The 20707-nt window shown below is 47.2% G+C and overlaps 2 protein-coding genes across 2 annotated transcripts in view; one reads left to right on the plus strand and one right to left on the minus strand.

The window, feature by feature from the left end:
* The window catches only part of LOC119374527 (JNK1/MAPK8-associated membrane protein), a 329511-nt gene that overhangs the window by 78385 nt on the left and 230419 nt on the right, over nucleotides 1-20707 (minus strand). The gene's annotated exons all lie outside the window — the stretch shown is intronic.
* The window catches only part of LOC119374361 (tubulin-specific chaperone E), a 42819-nt gene that overhangs the window by 12606 nt on the left and 9506 nt on the right, over nucleotides 1-20707 (plus strand). Inside the window, exons 5-11 of the mRNA XM_037644444.2 lie at nucleotides 3348-3536; nucleotides 5300-5402; nucleotides 6197-6372; nucleotides 9870-9999; nucleotides 12945-13094; nucleotides 15754-15901; nucleotides 19205-19267. Coding sequence (XP_037500372.1) covers nucleotides 3348-3536; nucleotides 5300-5402; nucleotides 6197-6372; nucleotides 9870-9999; nucleotides 12945-13094; nucleotides 15754-15901; nucleotides 19205-19267 — 959 coding nt within the window. The remainder of the gene's footprint in view (nucleotides 1-3347; nucleotides 3537-5299; nucleotides 5403-6196; nucleotides 6373-9869; nucleotides 10000-12944; nucleotides 13095-15753; nucleotides 15902-19204; nucleotides 19268-20707) is intronic.

Here is a 20707-nt window from a genome sequence, read left to right on the forward strand (position 1 = left end):
CAGATTATTCTAGCAAAGGTCAGGGCGGAATATAAGATAGCGGACACATTAAAAGCTCGGCAGGTTCACTTGGAATCGGTAAGGCAATGAATTAAAGCAGAAGTACAGGGCAAAATACTCTGTCCATCTACGTCACCACCATCTAGCCAATGCGCATTGAACAGCAATCTTGTCGTGCAGAAGCCAGACGAGTTGGCCTCCCAACCAATAGCTGAACGTACTGAACGCCGACAAATGAGCGCTTCGACTACAGAAAAGACCACCATTCGAGAAACCCACACAGAAGGACAACCTCAGCTTCTAAAAACTTCTTGCATGCCCTCGGAACTCTTGTCAACGTGCAACACTCAAGAAGCTAATGACAAGACAGCTGCAACAACACAGGTGTGCGTGGTGGAAGAGATTTCTGTCACCGAAAAGCGGGAAGCCTTTATAAATCCAAAAGGTCGTCGACGAGATATTATGGATGCATGCGAGCCAAAGACGACAGAAAGCAGCATTAGTGACGACACGGAATTTGTGTCCGACAGCGACTCGGACGTTTTCTTTACCCTGGATATTGCTTCAGATGACGACGAGAGATGATGGCGATGCTTCGACACCATGCTTCGAAATCTACCACACAAAGAGAGAGTACTAATCATGGAAGCTTTTGTTATGACGAATCAACGTCTGTGCAATTTTCAGTGTGTTACCGTGTATTGCATCAAATAAGTGCTTCGACTTTCAGTACGTTCTGAACCATTACCACGGTGTGCATTGAGGGAGAGCTGCCTTCAAAAGCATTTTTGTCTTTTTTAATTCCTCTGCTAATTCTAAACAGAAATAGATGATGTAATATATTTTCAGAATCAGAATTGCATGTAAAAGATTTCGACTACTTAAAAAAAATTACTAATTTTGGTACGTTTTTCAGTACTTAAATTGGGTGGTTGAACGGTTAAGGAAGCTAACTAACAAAATGGTGGCGCCCTTGTCGCCGAATGAAGACTGTGTGGCCCAACAGAAGCCGAAACATCTTCCCAAGAGCGCATCAACTGGTCTGTCTTGACCAAGAGATGCTGATACACAAAACAGTCCGGCAAAACGAACCAAGCATCCACGTACCAAACACGACAATACCAAATGTATCAAGCAGCGGATTGTCTTGGCTTTCGCACATACCACGAGGTACTGCGCGCATAGTTGCGAGACTAGCCTTTACTAAGTCGGTATTGTTGAAGCTCTTGATGCAATATGCTCGGGGACTGCAGGGGCAAATGGGAAGGATTTGTTTTCAAGAAAATACATTTTATTTGCGGGTATACTCATGAAATGCAGCTAAATCTTTATATTCTTATTTGCGAAGCTGAGTGTCACGTGACCTGCTTCACAGCCCAAAACCGAGGACAGTTTTTCCCTTCTAACAGGTGGTGCCAGCTGCAGTTGGCGGTAACTATAGTTCACTCCGGTTAACCGAGGCTTTTCATAACTGAGGTTAGCGTGCCCGTGTAACTAGGGCATTACAGCAGTGTTTATGACGTAAAAAATCGGCGTGAAAGAACGTAAGGCGAGACGGGGTAGGTGACAGGACAGGCGTGTAACTAACGATCGAAGTTTTTGTCAAAGGATAAAACGTCGCATGGACCGAATGGCACGATAGCTGGCGGATGCATTTTTCATTCTGAAAGCAGGTTCAGGCCCTTACTTTGCCTTACGCAAGACTGAGATGGACCATCTAGATGGGCACACCTGAAATCTTTTATCTTCTTTGTGAGCACGGATTTCCGGCTGTCTATGTAAAGTTACGCTTGTTCTTGAACAATATCTTCACTAATGTGCTCATTCTGTCACCCGCTCATCTTAATGTTCTTTCGTGTTGATTTGCTTCATCATTAATTACCACCTCACCGAAAAGTCTATTCTTTTAAGTCACAGACTTGTAATTATTAGATTGGTAGTGGTCCTAAACATCCAATTCAGTCATGCATTTGATTGTCAAGCCTGCAAGCTCTGCTGCACTTGAATAGTTACGGTCAGGACTACACTGTGTCGCGATCTTCAAAGAAATGCATGAACCATAATAAAGTCAGTATAACTGATACAGCATTCTGTTGTTCTTCGTGTGCTAGGCAAGCATTTTTACTAGAGCTGTGAGAATAGCAAAATTTTGGGTGCGAAGCGAATTCGAATATTGAAGTGTGAGTGCGAATCGAATCAAATATTTTTCAAATATTTTTCGAATACTTCGAAGCGGAATTGCAGAAAAGAAAGTTGGAGAGGATTCCTAAGCATATTCTTATGAGATACCAACATGAAAGTGTTTCTTTTCGGTTGATGAAGCACTGGAAGGGTGGTGTTTCAGAGTTTTCTTATCAAGAATGAGGCAATGTAGAGGCCGAATTGTATTTATGTAGATGATTTGTTGCAACCAAAGTGTTGCCGACAACACTTTACACGTGATTGGCAAAGATGCCATTTCCTCAGCCTCTCCTCCTCTTTCAACTTCTGTGGAAGCCCAACTGATGTGGCGGACAAAGGTGCGCTCCCTTCAAGTCCGGAGTTCCAAATCTGCCTCGTAGACGTCGATATATAAGAACATCTGAAATTCTGGATGCTAAAAAGCTTCGGCTTCCGATTTTTCGGATTTCCTGCCCAAATTTCAGTTGTAAACAGCATTAATTGAGCCCCCGCTTCTGCCGCACCTTTCATCTCCATCTTGGAACCAGCGTTTTCTTGAGTTAATGCATTTGCGACGGTAACGGAGCTTGAAAGGCAGCTTTGCCGCAATATGGGGGTGTGATGAGGTGAAGCATATTGAAAATCTAGAGACCACTTTCAATTGGATGTTGACTGTCTCTTTGCCAAGTTCGACCCTAACAGAGCTTGAAAGGCAGCTTTGCCGCAATACGAGAGTAATGAGGTGAGGCATATTGAAAATCTAGGGACCACTTGCAATCGAATGTTGACTGACTCTTGGCAAAGTTCGACCGTAACGGAGCATGAAAGGCAGCTTTGCCGCAATATGACAGTGTGATGAGGTGAAGCATATTGAAAATATGAAGGGGTCACTTTCAATCAGATGTTGGCTGTATTTGTTTTTGGGAAGGTTGAATAGTTTGAATGGTAAAATTCCAGTGCGAATCGAATCGAATAGCAAACACTATTCGAAAAATATTCGAAATTTCGAATATTCGCACATTCCTAATGTTTAGCAACCCTGAAAAAAAGCCTGCAGTACATGAAAAATATGCCGGAAAGACTATCTAGCTGGTGGCACCTTTTTGTGCTGTATCTGCTTTTAACAAGAAACAGGTTGGGAATGTGGTCTTTTTTATGCTCTGCATAATGCGATGTCTTGGCTTCAGTCGTGGCGAGACGATCCGCGAGGCGGCCCTGGCGAGCATGCCCATCGACCGGCCTGGCAATGACGGTGAGCTGGCGAGCCTGGTGCCAAAGTTGCAGTGCCTGGTGCTCACGCACACCCTGCTGTCGTCGTGGGAACAGGTGGCACAAATCACCCGTCAGCTACCGCACCTGTCGGCGCTGCACCTCAGGTGGGCACCTAGAAACTCCTCTTCGTACCGACAGTAGCCAAATGGTTCGATTACAGCTACTGACTGATTACACAGGATTTGACGGAGGATGCCTCGAGTAGAGGGTTTGTGGGGATCGAGAGCGTCCTCCTACCTGGCGCCTCGTTCCCCAGCTGCCGCGCGCGTGCCGGCCGCTTAGCCTGGGCGCACTTAGGCACCGGCAATCGCCAAGATGGCGGCCAGGGCGCCTCTTTGTCTGGGCGAGCCAAGCGTCGGCTCCGTCCCGCGCTGGCATGTCCGGACACGCTACGCTGGCGCGCTGCGCGGGCCTACGCCACAACGCAGCGCCATTCCCCATTGGGCCGCTGGTGACATCCTCCTCTCCTACGAGCTAAAATGCGCCCGACGATTCGCTCGTGGCGGGAGATGCTCTCAGGCTAGCACGAGAGGTTGACAGCCGGGAACGGAGGCCGGAGCGACCACGCTCGGGCCTGGGCAGGTATTTTCGGCCAAGAGGGCCTTCTACCACTTCCAGACGTGAGAATAACCGCACCTTAGCGGTTATTCTCCATTCACTGTCATAGTATGGAATAAAGTCCAGCTACCTGTCAGTGGGAGAAAGGTTGCTTAGGTGCGTTTCCGCAGGTTGTACCGGTGGCGTGGCTTGGAGCCAGCCTTCTCACGGCTTTCCTGCGGTTGTGTGACCGCCTCCAAATACCCTCTGACGTATTGTCCAAGCCATAACCTGGCAAGCGCCCCCTTTGTTGGGCAGCACTATCAGGCAGGCACCCCTTTTCGGCAAGCCGGCTATGCCGGGGACATTTCTGTCCACTCCTGCGTCGCCCAGTCATCTCCCTGCGCCTGGCTCTACCGTGCCACCAGCCTGTTCCTGACCAGCTGGCCTGCTGTTCCCTGGTCCTTCCTGCTGTGGCCTGGTTCCTGCCTTCTGGCCTGCAGACACCACCCTGCCTAACCGACCTGGCAGCTTTGGCAGCCGCCCTCGACGGCTATGCTGCCCAGGCCCGAGCGTGGTCGCTCCGGCCTCCGTTCCCGGCTGTCAACCTCTCGTGCTAGCCTGAGAGCATCTCCCGCCACGAGCGAATCGTCGGGCGCATTTTAGCTCGTAGGAGAGGAGGATGTCACCAGCGGCCCAATGGGGAATGGCGCTGCGTTGTGGCGTAGGCCCGCGCAGCGCGCCAGCGTAGCGTGTCCGGACATGCCAGCGCGGGACGGAGCCGACGCTTGGCTCGCCCAGACAAAGAGGCGCCCTGGCTGCCATCTTGGCGATTGCCGGTGCCTAAGTAAGTGCGCCCGGGCTACGCGGCCGGCACGCGCGCGGCAGCTGGGGAACAAGGCACCAGGTAGGAGGACGCTCTTGATCCCCACAGGTTGGACAATCAGGAGTTCACGATTGTTATCAGATCTTCAAAAAAATTACGTTTTTTTCACAAGTAACCTAAGAATAGTGTCAGTGTGTTACTGTGAATACATGTGTTAGCCTGAAACATGGTCAGTCTGTATTTCAACGATTGTTATGCTGTTTTTACTTCTAGACAATAGTCAAGTCATTGCCAGATTAAACAGAAGTTGACCACTGTTTGATAGCTGAATGATTACCAATTTACTTGCAGCAGTCCTTTCTTTGTGACGTGCTGTCGACAACGAAAGGTTATGTCTTGCGCTGCAGTCTTAGTCATGCAGTTGTTGTCGTCAGTTATCCACATAGCCTCTTTCTCTCCACACCATTTTGTGCTGTAAGACTAATTTGTTGCTCCCTCTTGCAGCAAGAATGTACTGGAAATACCAAAGGATCCTGCAGCGCTTCGAGACAGCTTCCGGTCTATTCGGCAGATGGTCCTTCGAGGTGTAGGCTACAGCTGGGACCAGGTGGGTGGCTCTCATTTCTTTCGTATTTCGTGGGAAGTGAAGTCTTTCATTAGAAAGGCCAACTTCAACAAAAATTCACTTCGGTTAAGTTGGCTGTAAATGTAATATGCAAGCAATCTTTGGGGCAGCTGCATAGCTGGCAGTTGTGTTTGTAATTCCTAGCGTTGTCACACTAGAAGTTGCACTGTATCCAGTGGTAGCCAAAACTAGTTGCTGCTGTAGCAAGCTGGGCAAGGATGTGCTCTTTTGTTTTTTGAGTGGTTTGGAAATGCACGTGCTGCATTCAACATGCTGTTTTCTGCAACACATCAAACAGTGGTACTCACTAAGCTGTGTGATTGCAATGCCGTGTTTTCTTAATTGCTGGAAAAAGCGGCGTGCCATGCTGCTTTTTCCAGCAGTAGTGTCAAGGTTGGATGCGTCCTTTTGCTGAACAACACATATTGACGGGCAAGTTGGTACTGCATATATCCAGGTTTAGCTCAGGGAAACAACACAGGATGACAGAAGAACTTATAGCACAGTGTGGTCGACATTCTGCTGTCAACATAGTCGGCAACGTAGCAGTGTGTCCTGGTGTCTTCTCACCTCTTGCTCCGCTTCCTTGCGCTAAACGTCAAGATATGTCATAATTGAAAAGGCTACAGCGCTAAGCAGACAAGGACCGTTTTATCTCATGATCCTGTTCTTTCTTCTGTCCTTGTCTGTTAGCAATGCAGCCTTTCATTTATGAATCACCACCAACTCGCCCAACTTCTAGAGCTCAACATGAGTGGGTCCCTGTGCTGTTGCAGGCCCTGCAATGTGCAGAGATGTGGCCCTGGGTCGAGGACCTAGTTCTCTCGCTGAACGGTATCAGCGTTCTACGGCAGCCACCCGACACGCTGTTTCAGCAGCTCGAATGCCTGTCCCTGCAGGACAACCCTATCTCCTCGTGGGAGACTGTCTGCCACCTGGGACATTTGCCAAGGTGAGCTGTTTCGGATTACAGGGACATTAAGGCAACACCAAGGTGAAACAGTAAGTCTGTTTAGAGTGATAAATTAGTCACTGGGAACCGCATTGTTAATTTGACAATCATAGGTTCATTATCACAAGACAAAACGAAGGTGCTGTGTTTAACAATAAATAGTAGAGCTGTGTGAATAGCAAAACTTTTGGTGCGAAGCGAATTCTAATATTGAAGTGTGAGTGCGAATCGAATCGCATATTTTAACACGAAGGTGTTTTATGCCGGGGTCCACCAAGTGCTTCCGTTACCGGATATGACGTTCATAAAATGGACGCCAACGGGTGAGAAACGAAAAAAAGAACAAGAAAAAGATCAGCCGCTGGGAATGGAACCCACGACGCTGCGGCCGCGGCAATAAGCGCCAGATGCTGAACCAACTAAGCATCGGCCAAGTTAGCTTAGTTTGGGCTAAACTAAGCTAACTTGGCAGATGCTAGACATCTCATGAACGCACCTTATATCTTTCACACATTCTCTCTCGCACGGTGCTCTCTGTTGGCGGTGTAGATAGGCGGGGCGGAGCGGGGGCAATGCCACCGTCTTTGAGAGGTGAAAAGGAGTAATGTGTCACGATGGACACTTACTCGCGCTTACTCCGAGATTGCATGCGATATCGGAGGTCATGGTTAAAGCGTCTCGATACCAACGAGGGACACTGGCCGTGCTGGTGTCGCCGAGGCACCCTAGACGCAGTTACGTTCTTTGCCTTTCGCTTCGTGTGAGCGTGCGGCGGCTCATCGGAGTAGTGCAGCTTCTCCATGCACCAACGGTATTTCTTCACCGCCGAATACTTCGATTGCGAGAACACCGACTAACAAAACTGCTGCAATATGTGTTGCTGAAAGGACACGATTTCGACGGGCGAGTGTTGTGCCTTGGTGGAGCGAGACAGAGGCCAGCGGGATGCACGCGTTTGCGGCTCAAGCTAAGAACCTCTACGAACTAGGCATCAACATGGGTGCATCCACACCAATTGGTGCTATAGCTGCCAAGCACAAATTGACATTGTACAAGCTCTCATATATACCTACAGAATAAGCACTAGTTCTGTGTAGACACGTTTCACTTTCGTGTTTTACCAATTCCTATGACGGAGGGATCAGTCATATTTTTTTTTAATATTTCTCGAATATTTCTCGAATATTTTTCTAATACTTCGAAGCGAAATTGCAGAAAAAAAAGTTAGAGAGGATTCCTAAGCATATTCTTATGAGATAGCAACATGAAAGTGTTTCTTTTCGCTACGTTGATGAAGCAATCGCGGGGTGGTGCTTCACAGTTGTCTTATCAAGAATGAGGCAATGTAGAGGCTGAATTGTATTTATGTACATGATTTGGTGCAACCAAAGTGTTGCCGACAACACTTTACACATGATAGGCAAAGATGCCATTTCCTCAGCCTCTCCTCCTCTTTCAACTTCTGTGGAAGCCCAACTGATGTGGCGGACAAAGGTGTGCTCCCTTCAAGTCCGGAAGTCCAAATCTGCCTCGTAGACGTCGATATATAAGAACATCTGAAATTTTGGATGCTAAAAAGCTTCGGCTTCCAATTTTTCGGACTTCCTGCCCAAATTTCAGATCCAAAACAGCATTGAGCCCCCACCTCTGCCACATCTTTCATCTCCTTGTTGGAACCAGCGTTTTCTTGAGTTAGTACATTTAAGACCGTAGCAGAGCTTGAAGGGCAGCTTTGCCGCAATACCGGGGTGTGATGAGGTGAAGCATATTGAAAATCTAGGGACCACTTTTAATCGGACGTTGACTGTGCCTCAGCAAAGTTCGACCATAATGGAGCTTGAAAGGCAGCTTTGCCGCAATACGAGAGTGTAGTGAGGTGAAGCATATTGAAAATCTGAAGGGGTCATTTTCAATTGGACGTTGACTGCATTTGTTTTTGGGAAGTTCGAATAGTAAAATTCCACTGCAAATCGAATCGAATAGCAAACACTATTCGAAAAATATTCGAAATTTCGAATATTCGCACACCCCTAATAAATAGTCATTAATAATGTGCATAGGTATACAGTCCTCGACCGTTTGTTCGGGTGCTGAAAATTCGGACATGCTCGTTTATTTGGACACCTTCGCGGCGCCGTCACTTGTCCCATCTAAATAATGTAAACTCACGACCAAAAATTCGGATGCCCCACAGTGCACCGTTTGATTTTTTGGACTCTGGCTGGCTGCTCGGGTGAGTTGTCGAACGCCATGACACGCTGTCACCAATGTTTACAATATTTTCCTAGGCTGCCAGCGTTCAAAGGTTGCACTGGCTATGGCTGAAGGCCATGCCATTGTCAAAGCCCACGCGGAAATTTGTTGGCTACACGTAATGGTTGCCTTTTGGCTTTAGCCATTCAGGTATCCATTGAATACCAAGCCAAGCCACGCTCAAGAGTCAGCTCGATATGGCGTTTGAGGGTGATCTGCGCCTCACGCTTTGTGTCTCGCTCTTATGTTTGTTGCTTGGCGTGCAAGACCTGATTTTGCTGAAATGGCTCCGATGCCACCCGTTCCATCTGTGCTGTCGGTACTAATGAAGAAACGTGGCAGCTACAAGACACTGACGATGGCAAGCAATTATTTGCCAGGTGTAAAGCGGTGGACCTATATACAAAGTTCCTCAGGAGTTTTCACTGAGCTAAACGACGATGAGATCGTCAGTCGGGTCCTCAAACCAGCGCAGGTGGACAGTGAATGACGACACGCCACCCACACCACAGCCATCAAATGCGGATTTAGCATAGGCCGCAAGAGTGCTATTGTTGACCTACAGCGATGGCCAAACACTGGCTGGAATACAGGCCTACTTCGTCGCACGTAAGCGTGCATGCGTGCAGGCGTGCATTGACATGTTTTTTTGCCCACTGGGCCAATAAAGGTGCTTTTTTCTGGTGAATAATTTTTTTCGGGCTCTCAATTATTCTGACTTTTTGGCCCGCCGAGTCCGAATAAACGGTCGGCGACTGTATTTGTATCCAACTGTGGCGAAACTGTCAGGAAAAATGAGCACCATCTTCTCTCCAAGTGTCATATGCTGTGCTTTTGTCAAATTGGAAATGTTTTGCAATTGGTTGATATGCCACTGGCATTTATGCTTAGAAGCAAGATAACGGCTAAATAACTGGAAAAGAATTGACAACTTTTGTCATTGAAAAGCGTTGTAACTCTGGCACTTACTTGCACATGCATTTTCTCATTTTCATGAGACCATGAACCACCAAGGAGATGAGCTTCGTGGATTTTGGTTGGATGTTAGACTAAAATAAAGCTTTTACGCGTTTATGCTCCGAGTTAGCGACACGCATTTTGGCAATTTCTCACTTATTTTATATGTCGACTAGCAGGTTTGTTAAGCTGCAAAGCATGCGTGCCAAGTGCGTGAGCTTTTCTTTTTGTATTGGAAACAGTGGAGTCCACAACTGTTCTGTGCACCTGTGCTTTCCTCCATCCAGGTTAAAAAGCCTATCGCTGGCTGACTGTGATTTGACAAGCGTCTCGTTCCCGGAGACACCCCCGGGTCAGAAGACCCCGTTGTTTGCTCATCTGGTGACACTGAACCTTCACAACAACCGTCTTGAAGAGGTGAGTAGGGTGTTACCATAGTTACAGCAGTTGTTAAACATAGTGAACACGTAGATTGGTGTTTTTTAGTTAACTGAAGGAACCCCGCAATGTACCTGAAAAGGCTTTGTGGACAGCCCTGCAAGATCATCACAGTGTGCCAGTTATGTGCACTTTGTATAGTGGACATGACGATATACGGCACTGTGATTGCTTGTTAGATATAGCATGTGCAATCTACAGTCACACAGTATTGGGAGCACAGCAGAAAAAATTACAGCACCATTTTCGACTGCGAAATTTTCTCTAGCGATTTCGACTACTGTACAACTTGAACGGAGTGCAAGATGCCTGTGAACAATTTCTCATTCAACCCCGTCGCAAGCACGTTAGAGGACGACTCACTTGACATCTAGCATTGTGCAAGAGAGCTTGTGCATCGGAAGCGTCGACTGTGTATTCACGTGTGCACATGATGTTAGAGCGCAAGTTCAATTTTGCTCGATCTCTTCATGGATCCGTTGACCTATACGGTGACCGGACGGCAAAATGAAACTGTTGAAAAAGCATTGTGCGGGCGGCCGTTTTGTATGTTTTTGCACCTGACATCATCACAACTTGCCATACTGCTGTGTGAAGTCTCCAGGACTTGTGCTCTAGCTTGGCGTCCTGCTGGTGTCGATGTCAGTATGTGCGCCATGTGAAAATTGATTTTAATTATAAAATAAAATATGTCGTCAGAATTTTTTGAGCTTTCACATTTACTCAGAGCCATTTTCATACACAGGAGATTTGTATGGTAGAGTAAATTCAGCTTCAAAAATTGGTGTATCTGTACCCCTCTGACCACGAAGAGTGGCTTGGCAACAGTGCAGATTTCCCCTGAATAGGTGGCTTCAAGTCATAGTCACCACCAGGCCCATAGCCATGGGGGGGCCCTAGGGGCCCGGGCCCCCCCTGAAATTTTGGTGAAGTAGGTGTTTTTACCAAAAATAAGTAATAAAAATAAGTGTTTTTCTCAAAAAGTCAGGGTTTTCAGCAAGTGCCCCCCCCCCCCGAAAAAAATTCCTGGCTACGGGCCTGGTCACCACGCTGCGGTGAAACCACCTTTTCAGCGGGGTTACATGCGTTAAAATATGTTTATTAGTCTGGTTAAAATACATTGAAATTTCAGAAATTTTATTCGCCTCGACGCGAAATCGAATACAGTATAACCTCATTACAACAGACCTTCATAGTGAAGAGGACTTTGTGTTGTAAAGGGAGTATGTAAAATCCAAGTACTGTTACAACAGACTTTTATGTAAACGCTGAATGGGTCTGTTATAACCGGACAGAATTACGAGTCACAAACATGGTCTTATTTTTAACGGGGGACCAAAAAAAAATGCAATTTTTGGAAAATCGCACTTTCAGTTTCTGTAGCCCATTTTCTGATTCCCAAATACCTTCACTGAAAATTATGTAGAAGTGCTATAAAAAAAAAAATTTTTGCGTCTGCCGATGTGGCGAAAATTGTGGAAATAGCAAAAAAAAAAAGCGTTTTTCAAAATTATAGCTCGGCAACGGCGCAACCGGGCGCCACCATTTTGGGCTTGTCGTAAAGAGCATTTCTTCAGTGTTCAAGTTCTCCCTTTCAGCTAGCTCCTCCATTCAGTAACAAGCGTACACAAAGCACATGTTCGAAGTTAAATTCAAGGCCTCTGATTGGCTGCTTCTGCTGTGATGCTCGCTTCGGGATCGTCGTCTGCTGCTTGTGCGTTGCGAGGTCGTGGCTGTCGAAAATTGCGCTACTTAGTGACGCGTTCGCACTCGTTCTATGTCCACAGGTAGACGATAATTTAGAACGCTTTAGTTTGGCAGCTGCAAGCGGAAGCTCAATCATCAGATTACGATGGCGCGCCGCACTCGTCGCGAACATCGCAGATGTGCAACTGTAATAGCGTTGACTCATTGGACCCGCTGTTAGAGGTTCTTCTTATCAGCACTTCGGAGCTTATGACGAAGACCACCGCGGGACAACTCTTTGTACTCGCAATCGAGCATGATGTACTTTGAAACATCGGGCACTGCGGCCACGCACATCGCAACCGAGCTTTCTACTCGATGTCGTGGCTAGGCCTAACTCCGCTCACGGTGCCGATGTACGAGACAAATCCGAACTTTGTGGGCAAGAACATCGCGCTAGCGGACATGTGAAAACGAAGAAGCCGCAATGTCCTTCATTGCAAGCAACGCGGATGGGCATTTTGCGCATCGGCAGCGGACCTCCCGGCCAAGCTCGCCGCGCAGCGACCGCTCGGAGAAGCGGTGGCAGCGGCTAGCAATTTCACACGTCAGCGTCCCAAAATGCAACACCAAGCATGCTACGGGCCGATTTTTTGTCGCTACAGCTAGGCAGTGCTGATCATTGACAGACCGGAGATCGGCGGCCTTCGTTCTTAAACGTCGATATCCGCGGCGCGCTGTTCCCGTCCCGAAAGTAGGCTAAGCGATGTTTGAAGTCGTAAGTTATTGAATTTGCTATGTCCGTGGTAGAAAAGTCCGCTCTAAAGGAGTCCTGACCACCTTGCTGGCCTGACATTTTAGTCAATTATATCCGAATGTCCGTTGTACGAGAATCCGTTGTAAACGAAGCTAAATCAATGGAACAAATACGGAGGTTGGCATAACGCCGCAAATTGGTATGTAATATCCGAATGTCTGTTGTAAACAGATCCGTTGTAACGAGGTTATACTGTACTGTAATATTCATTAGAACATTTGAAGCCCTCGAATATTTGCACAGTCCTGGTGACAATACAATGATGAGTATGAGGTGCATGATAACTGCTCAAGCTAAAGCTAAGCTCTGTATTGTGCTCTTTGTTAAGTGATATGAAGGCTGTGGTTAGGCACAACAGTAATGCAGTCGCCAGTAATAACGGATGTCAAACACCGTGCTGTCAACGTCCTCATTGTTGCAGTGGGTCAGCATAGCGGAGCTGAACAAGCTGTCCTCTCTGGAGGATCTGGTTGTGAAGGGGAACCCCGTGACGGTCCGTGAGAAGAGGCACATCACGCGCTGCCTCATAGTGTCTCACCTGGGAAAGCTGCAGCTCCTCGACCGGATGGCGGTCAGTATCTCAGGCCAATGTAGGCCTTCCCCAAAGGCCACTAAGATGCACTTTTTGCTCATTGTTTTCAGTTAACAACAACACAGTGTGTTTGATATAGTTGTGTGTAGAGTTGTTTTTCAGGTTTTATGTATTTCTTTTTAATTGGGGGTTAAAATTGGGCGCTATTTTTCAGGCTGATAATTGGGGAGAAATTAGATTTTTTGTGGAACCATTCCGAAATTCGGATTTTTGCAGGTTAAGCTTGAAAATGTTCCAAGTAATAGGTTCGTAGAAATTAATATGTAATAATGACAGTTAAGAGTTAGGTGCACTCTGATTTGGTGAGCTAAACTCAGAGTTAGGCACACTCGTGTGGTTGGTTGAGTTGTGTAGTGTTAGCAGCTTTTTAAATGAACTATAGGTCAATGGAGTTCACCAAGACATGTCCCGAGGCAGCGTAGCCAGTGCATGTGCACTACAAGCTCCGTGCAGCATAAAAAATAGAAAAAAGAAAACAAGGCTGGTATGGGGTTTTTGAATTTGGAGAGAAATCGGGTTTAAACCGATTTTCCTGAAACTTGTTTGGGGTGTAGAAATCGGGTAAATTCAGGTTTTGCCTGGAAATGAACAACCCTAGTTATGTGTAATCGAACGTCAGCGTAATAAACACAGACATAATAGAGTAAATGCGAAATTCATTTCACCATTGTTAGCATGCAGTGTGTGTGTCCTTATACCAGATGTTTTTCATGCCTGTTTTCATGCCTGAAGACCTTGTTCATTGCTTGCCACAACAACTGACAAGCGGCCTTTGCTGCATGATGCTGCAACCCTGACAGTGGCACTCTGGTCGCATGGTGCTTTGTGCATCGTGGAGCATGTGTGGCCGAGGCTTTGCAAGGTGCCATGACTTACGACCAAGGGCTAAAGGCCGTTGCACCAAACTCGTGTGCATGAGGCATCCTAGGGACAGGGTATTCATGTAGCGATGATCGAGAAGAAGTGAAAGATCCAGTTTTGTTTTGAGTGATGTAACGCTTATACGGGATAAATATGCACAATGAGTGAACCTAGCAGCTTGCTTTTGGAATGATTCTAAGTAGGGGTGTGTGAATAGCGAAATTCCATCTCGAATCGAAAGTGCCGAATAATGGCCAAAAATGTCGAATATCGAATAAAAAGAATTTTATTGAAAATTGAAAGAAAGAACAACGGTAATGTTGTGCTTCACCATCATGAGTGCTCCTGGCCCAAAAATTTTCGGCGCGCGTTCACAGCAGCGTTTTAAAGGACCCCTCACCAGGTGACATAACGAATTTTGGTTAGACATTGGAAGGCGTTGCGAGCCCAATAAAGAGCATTATGCCACAAGAATTTTTCTAATCGGTCCGTTAGAAGCTGAGAAAAACAATAATTTGTAGCGGCGCGAAACCATGATGCAAGCCTCCTTGGATGCAAGGAGGCGAGCTGTAAACCCTTGCCGCTCGCCCCGTGTAGCCTTTGCAAGCCAAATCCCTTCCCTGCCCTCTTCGACACGCGAGCAGGAGGATCACATAACGCATACGCATGAACACGTCATGCGCACACGATGTCACGAGCACATGACGTGCCCGAACCAGCTTGAGCCCCCGAGACATGAGCGGTTTTGTGGCGGCATTCTTTGCACTTCATCTCTTCATTCCGAATGCGCCCTCGGCAATCACATGGCTTTCAACCTATTACTGAGCACGAAAGCTGCGACATTTGCACGGACGCGAGACTAGCGGTGTGCCGCATGAACATCTAGTTAGACGTGGGAGGATAAATGAGCCCAACGAGTGCTGGAACACGGTATAAAATTAGTTCCATTGTGAAGTGTGGCGTCTGCACGATGCGCAAAGCACGAGAACACGAACGCGTGCGAAACGATGGTAGATTAGTCTCGAATATCGCTGCGATTTGCAGTAAAAACTAAAAAAGAAAACGCACACGTTCCGCTTGTGTGTTTTATTATTGCTGTCAAGTTTTATTCATCCATTCCAGCAACAAATTACACAAACTACACGTCGTGTCAAATAATTATCGCAGTGTCACGTACTACTGTTGGTGATGTCAGAGCACAGCCGTCTACGTAGAGGAGCGACGTTACAACACTACCATCTACGTAGGGCCATTCTACCATGTAAGACATCCCCTCATTCTCTGGGCGTGCAGCCAAGCGAAGAAGGGCAAGCATCATTCAGCTTAAAATTTGACCCATTTACGTGGCGCGTAGCGTTGCAAATTTTGGCAGACGTAATCGTGAACGCCCAGTGCATGCATTGCGCTCCTCAGCTCAAGATTGTCAAACCTGGTGAGGGCCCCTTTAACTGCGCGCCGGAACGATGGGAGTTTCTGAACGAGTGGTGCGGTGCGGCCTGTCGAATATTCGAAACTTCGAATACTAGCTATTCGAAAGTCGAATCGAATTGTTCGATTAAGTATTATTCCATTCGAATTCGAAACTCAAATGTTCGCACACCCCTAATTCTGAGACATTTATTAGGTATGTCTGATGTGCATCCTAGATGGTGGGTATGTACTCTAGCACTGTTCCTACTAGCAGTATGTGTGTGAACAATTTTAGGTGAGATGGTGTAATCAATCAGTGTGGGTAAATGGGCGCTGCCATTGCACTAATCCCTCTGATGCTATCCAGGTCACGAGAGACGAAAGGCGTGAAGCTGGCATCTTCTACGTAAACCGGTTCTTTCCGCTGTGGGTCCAGTGTGGTGGAACAGCAGAAGGGGGAACACCTTCTCCGGAGTTCATCCGTGAACATCCCAGGTTCCTCAGCCTTCTGAAAAGTGAGTCCCTTCTCTTTGCTGTTGCGTTAAACCAAATATTTTGCAAGACCAAGACCCTTAAAGTTGAGGCACGACTGAAACAAATGAATTCACTAGCTAGTGCAAATTTCAACATTTTGGTTTGAAGTGAAGTTGAAGTAAATCATGGTCACTCTCGAATAACCTTGAAGTTTATATGATGAATGGTCGTGAAACTTGCACAAAAACTTGGCACTAGTAACAGATGTCGACAGACATACCGTATTTACTCGCATAATTTGCGCACTTTTTTTCGCGAATTTGGAGCTGCGAAAAGGGGGTGCGCAAATTACGCGGAGATTTCGCGAGCACATCTGAAATAACGCACAATATATAGTCGTAACACGCGCGATATAATACATTAAAGAAGAAAATTAATTATAGTGCAAACGAAGGGTTCTTAACAGAATTAGCACGTACTTTAACCAGCCAGATTCGGTCATGCACGGTCTAGTCAGAATCACTGGCTGAGAAGTCCGACTGAGAATCATCGCCGCGGCCACTGTCACCGCCCTCCCAAAGCGCGTCGTCCTTGGTTCCGTCGAGTGCGTTGAGGCGTCTTCTTGAAGCTCTTCGCGACAATGCTGGGAGTAACGAGGTGCCACGGCATGGCGATACCGGTGGGCCTAAGCTCTCGCACATATTTGAAAAGGTACTCTTCAACGGCAGGAAACTTTCCATGCTTCGGTCCTCGGAACGGTCTCCTTCTCGGTCTTGTATTAAAAAGCAAACTCTTCTGCGGCACGGTTCCCGTTTCCGTAGGCAAATTCTATAACAGTTAGCTTGAATTTTGCCGAGTAGTTATTGTAGCCCAGCGCAAGAGAACAGTGAAAACGCAACTGGCTGATCGCGAAACCTAAACTGCCTAAACTTCCGAAATCAACGAAGGCTGCGTCGCAGCGCGGAGGCGCGGACGCAGAGGAGGAGGGTCAGCGCGGGAAAATGTTGGCGCGACTGGCCTTCGCACGCCTCCGATGCAGAAAGTAGTCCGTGTCGTGTCGCGTGCATGCATTCTCACGGCGGGAGAACGCTCAAATAGTTCCGACAACCGGTGAACAGATTTAGGTGTTCTGGTACGGTTGGTACGGTCTCGGCGGTTTCCGGAGAATAGAACGAAGTAATTGGAAGAAGGGACTTCGCACTCGCAGACTGTCTTGTGTATGACTGCGCTCGCCTGCTCGGTGAGGGCCGCGGGGCGCGGCCGTCCAAAGTTTCCCCGTGCGCGCGCGCGCGCCGGCGAGCTGGCTCGAGCGGGACGGGGAGCGCAAAATATGCGAGCAAATATTTTTTTTTAGCAAAGCTGGTTAAATATTAGGGGTGCGCAAATTATGCGAGGGCGCAAATTATGCGGGTAAATACGGTATAAAGATATGCAGTCGAACTCGTTTATACCAAACTTGAAAGTGCCGCGAAAAGTTGTATATGGAATTTTCCTTAAATACGTGCACTTAGCAACCAAGTCATTTTTTTTTTCTGCGCACTTTAATTAGAAAGTGCTAACAACCCTTCCAGTGACAAATTAAGCCTTTTCACTTCATGAAATGATGCGCGCTGCATGCTCACGAGTCGAACCACCTTTGCAATAAAACGACACCGTTACACTAAAGCGCGGTACCGCCACGTGGAGTCAATCATACCTGGCTAGTTGCGTGCAGCGCATCGCCTACTCGGCTTACGCTGTCACTGCCAGGCCGCTTGCTGTATACTGTATGCGAGCGTTTGTGCATTCTTCGTGCCTGCTTCCCTCTGGGCCGTGTACGGGTGCAGTGAGTAGCCTGTTCGCTCAACGCAGTGAAGACGACCATTTTGCAAGTAACATGCACTCTACATCTCCGTGATGCTCTGGGGGTCCTGCACGACGAGGCACGGCGTACTGGGCTTGTCGCCTGATAGAACATTCTGTATATGCTCACTGTCAGTGCATTGACGTTTCTCGGTGCCCAGGCCGCTCAACATCAGCAAGCTACTTTCGTTTTTACAAAGAAGCAGTCTCGCATGACGGGGCGCTAGCGTACTTGCGAATGGCAGCATGGTGCGCTTGCACTGCTGTCAATCCACACAGTTTATGCCACATGCGCAACCGAGCAGATAGCTGCAGATGACTGTGATAAGGTTGTCGGCGATAAGTCATAATGGCACGTTCACCGCCGGCCGCCACCTCGCCTTCGCTCTTTTCCAATTCGTAACCGCGAAGGCATCGTCGCAGTCGTGCGGAAGCCGTAATCATTGATAGACTGGTCTCTGCTGTTACCGAAAAAACTGGAAACGTTTTGTGGCACATTGTGGCATCGACGAGTTGAGGGGTGAAGTGAACTTTTATGCGACGAAAAGTTACCGTGCTTATCGCCTCTTGCATTTATGACTTCTTGCGTTCCAAGGAACCGTTTGGTTCGTCGTAGGCGGTCGTAGCTGCAGAGAGTGGCATCAGAAAAGGTTGCCTGTGCGAAAGCTGATCTAAAGGCTTGGTGCTGCCTCCTATTTCTCTTTTTTTTTTTCTCGCTGCCATTCCGCCACTGAAGGAATGCCTGGAAAGTGAGCGACCTCGCTTGCAGCGTCCGAAATTTGCGTGCAGTGCTCGCCGATCTAGGATATCTTCGTAGCAGGTTACTTGAGCAGAGCAGGCGCCTCTCTCATGCTGCCTGTTCTAACTTTTTTTTTGCTCCGTTTCAAAATTCAAGTTTAACATTTCCTACAGTCCCAGCAGCGCAGAAAGTTCGCTAAGAGCTTTTGCCAAGTGTCACGCTTCCATCTAGTACTTGATTTTTCTTGATAGCTGAATCTGTGGGAGCATTTCACGATCACCTGTCATCATGAGGCCATAAATGTCCAGATTCAGCTTTGCGCTTTCTTCCTTCCCATGTGCAATGCAAGCTTTGCCTGTTTTGCCTATAACGCTGTACAGTTGAAGCTGCATATGTTGAATTCTCTATATTGAACAGCTGTAACTTCTTGGGAATAACATGTAAAAGTACAGCACCGCGCTGTGCACATATCAAACTCCTGTTCACCTCCACATGCAATGTACAGCTATACCTCGATATGAGAAACTCCAGTAGTATAACGAAATTGTTGATATAATGAAGCATTCCACTTTTTACAACTTCATGCCTAAAGTAAGGTAGTACTAGTCAGGAGCAGCAACTACACTTGTTAAATCTTTTGCGTTCTCATCTTGCTATCTGTAACGATAGTTCTGTGGGTGTGACTTGTCTTGTTCTGGTGGAACTGAAAATTCAACCGACCTTGCTTGAGTTATTTATACACTCGAGTTTTTCTTTTTTTCAGCCTATGGAGCACCAGAAACGGTGCCAGATGGCAAGATGCCGTCGTTAAATAAGAAAGTCATCAGTATCCTTTTTGTATATTGCTGTTGCCTGCCACTTTGCAACAACTTCAGTGTAAAATTCTCTCGTAGCCACCAATATGCACACTTTTGGACATTGTCATTCTTGTTTTTCATATTTTAAAGGCCATCTGCAACGAAACTTCACTCTGAGAAAAGTAATTTTGTTGAGTAGCTTATACCACTTAATTATTAATGAGAACAGACAATAACGCCTAGGCGTTACCTTCCTACCTTCCTAGGCGTTATTGTCTGTTAGTTCTCATTAATATTGTATCTAACAAAGAAAAACGAGCCCTTAAGAGTCATCTTCTTTCCTTCATTTATACCACTTAAGCAATCTTGGCAGTGCCACGGCAATGCTATAGATTCGTTGCCACTGAAAGTGTTTCTTGAATATAACACTGGGTGCATCAAAACTTAAGAGCTGCAGTGTTCCTGGCACTATAGTCGGTGACAAGCTAAGAATAAAAAGTAAACTGTACCGCTGTCCATTTGTATTATGCGCGTCCAACTACGGCCGATCTTTACATTGACGTAACGGTTAAGACGAACCAATGAAAAATGCAACATGGCGCCGTTCGCGACGAGAGGCGAGGTACCGCTGCCCCGAGACCGAAATCCGTCATTTCGAATTTCCTGCGGTGTTTGTTTCTTCCAGAAGAAGCTCTTTCCTAATGTTATTCGCACGTACCCAGCATCGTCTCGCCAGTCGTCATCCGATGCAGTAGAAGCTTGTGACTGTGCCGCGTTTGAAGTGCACCGAAGCGGCATCAGCTCGAAGTGTTTTACAACGCTTTAGCGCGTTCCGTCGTTTCGGCAGCGTCAAGTTGCAACACGGCGTGTGTTCCCTCCATCGCTCGGATACATCAAGCATGTCGCCTGAGGGTCACCATATCGGCGATTGTCTTCGCATTCATTCGTGTGCAGTGAGGTGAAAGTGAAGTCGGAATGTGCGTGTCTGTGTTCAATTTACCGCCCGCAAAAGCCATGGCATTATGTGCGCGTGTGTGTGTTGCTTGGAGCTCGCGACATGGTAATCTTGGTGATCTATTGTGATATGCGCCGTGCTGTGCGCCTATATAAGCGACGTATGTGCGGACGGAGCGTGAGAGAAATAGAGCGACCAACATAGCCCGTTAGCGCAACACATTGCGAAAGTAAACAAACCAGGTGTGGAGAATATGCAGTGGTGTGTGTATTATACGAAGATAATTGTGGTCATCTGATGCGTTTGTGATTATGTGACGTGTGCCTATTGGCGCAGTTGCGTCGTATCAACGGAATTTAGTTCCACCAGCCCAGAATGATGTGCTAGGTTGAAGTGCCCGTCGCGTAAGTATCGCGCTCGATGCACGAACGCCTTGCAATGAGAAACGCCGTGCGAGGTAATCGTTGTCTACAAACCGTGAAATGACGATCTCGCTGTGACACGTCGATTGCAT

This window comes from Rhipicephalus sanguineus, chromosome 11 (genome assembly GCF_013339695.2).
Source record: "Rhipicephalus sanguineus isolate Rsan-2018 chromosome 11, BIME_Rsan_1.4, whole genome shotgun sequence".
NCBI classification, from domain to species: Eukaryota; Metazoa; Arthropoda; class Arachnida; order Ixodida; family Ixodidae; genus Rhipicephalus; species Rhipicephalus sanguineus.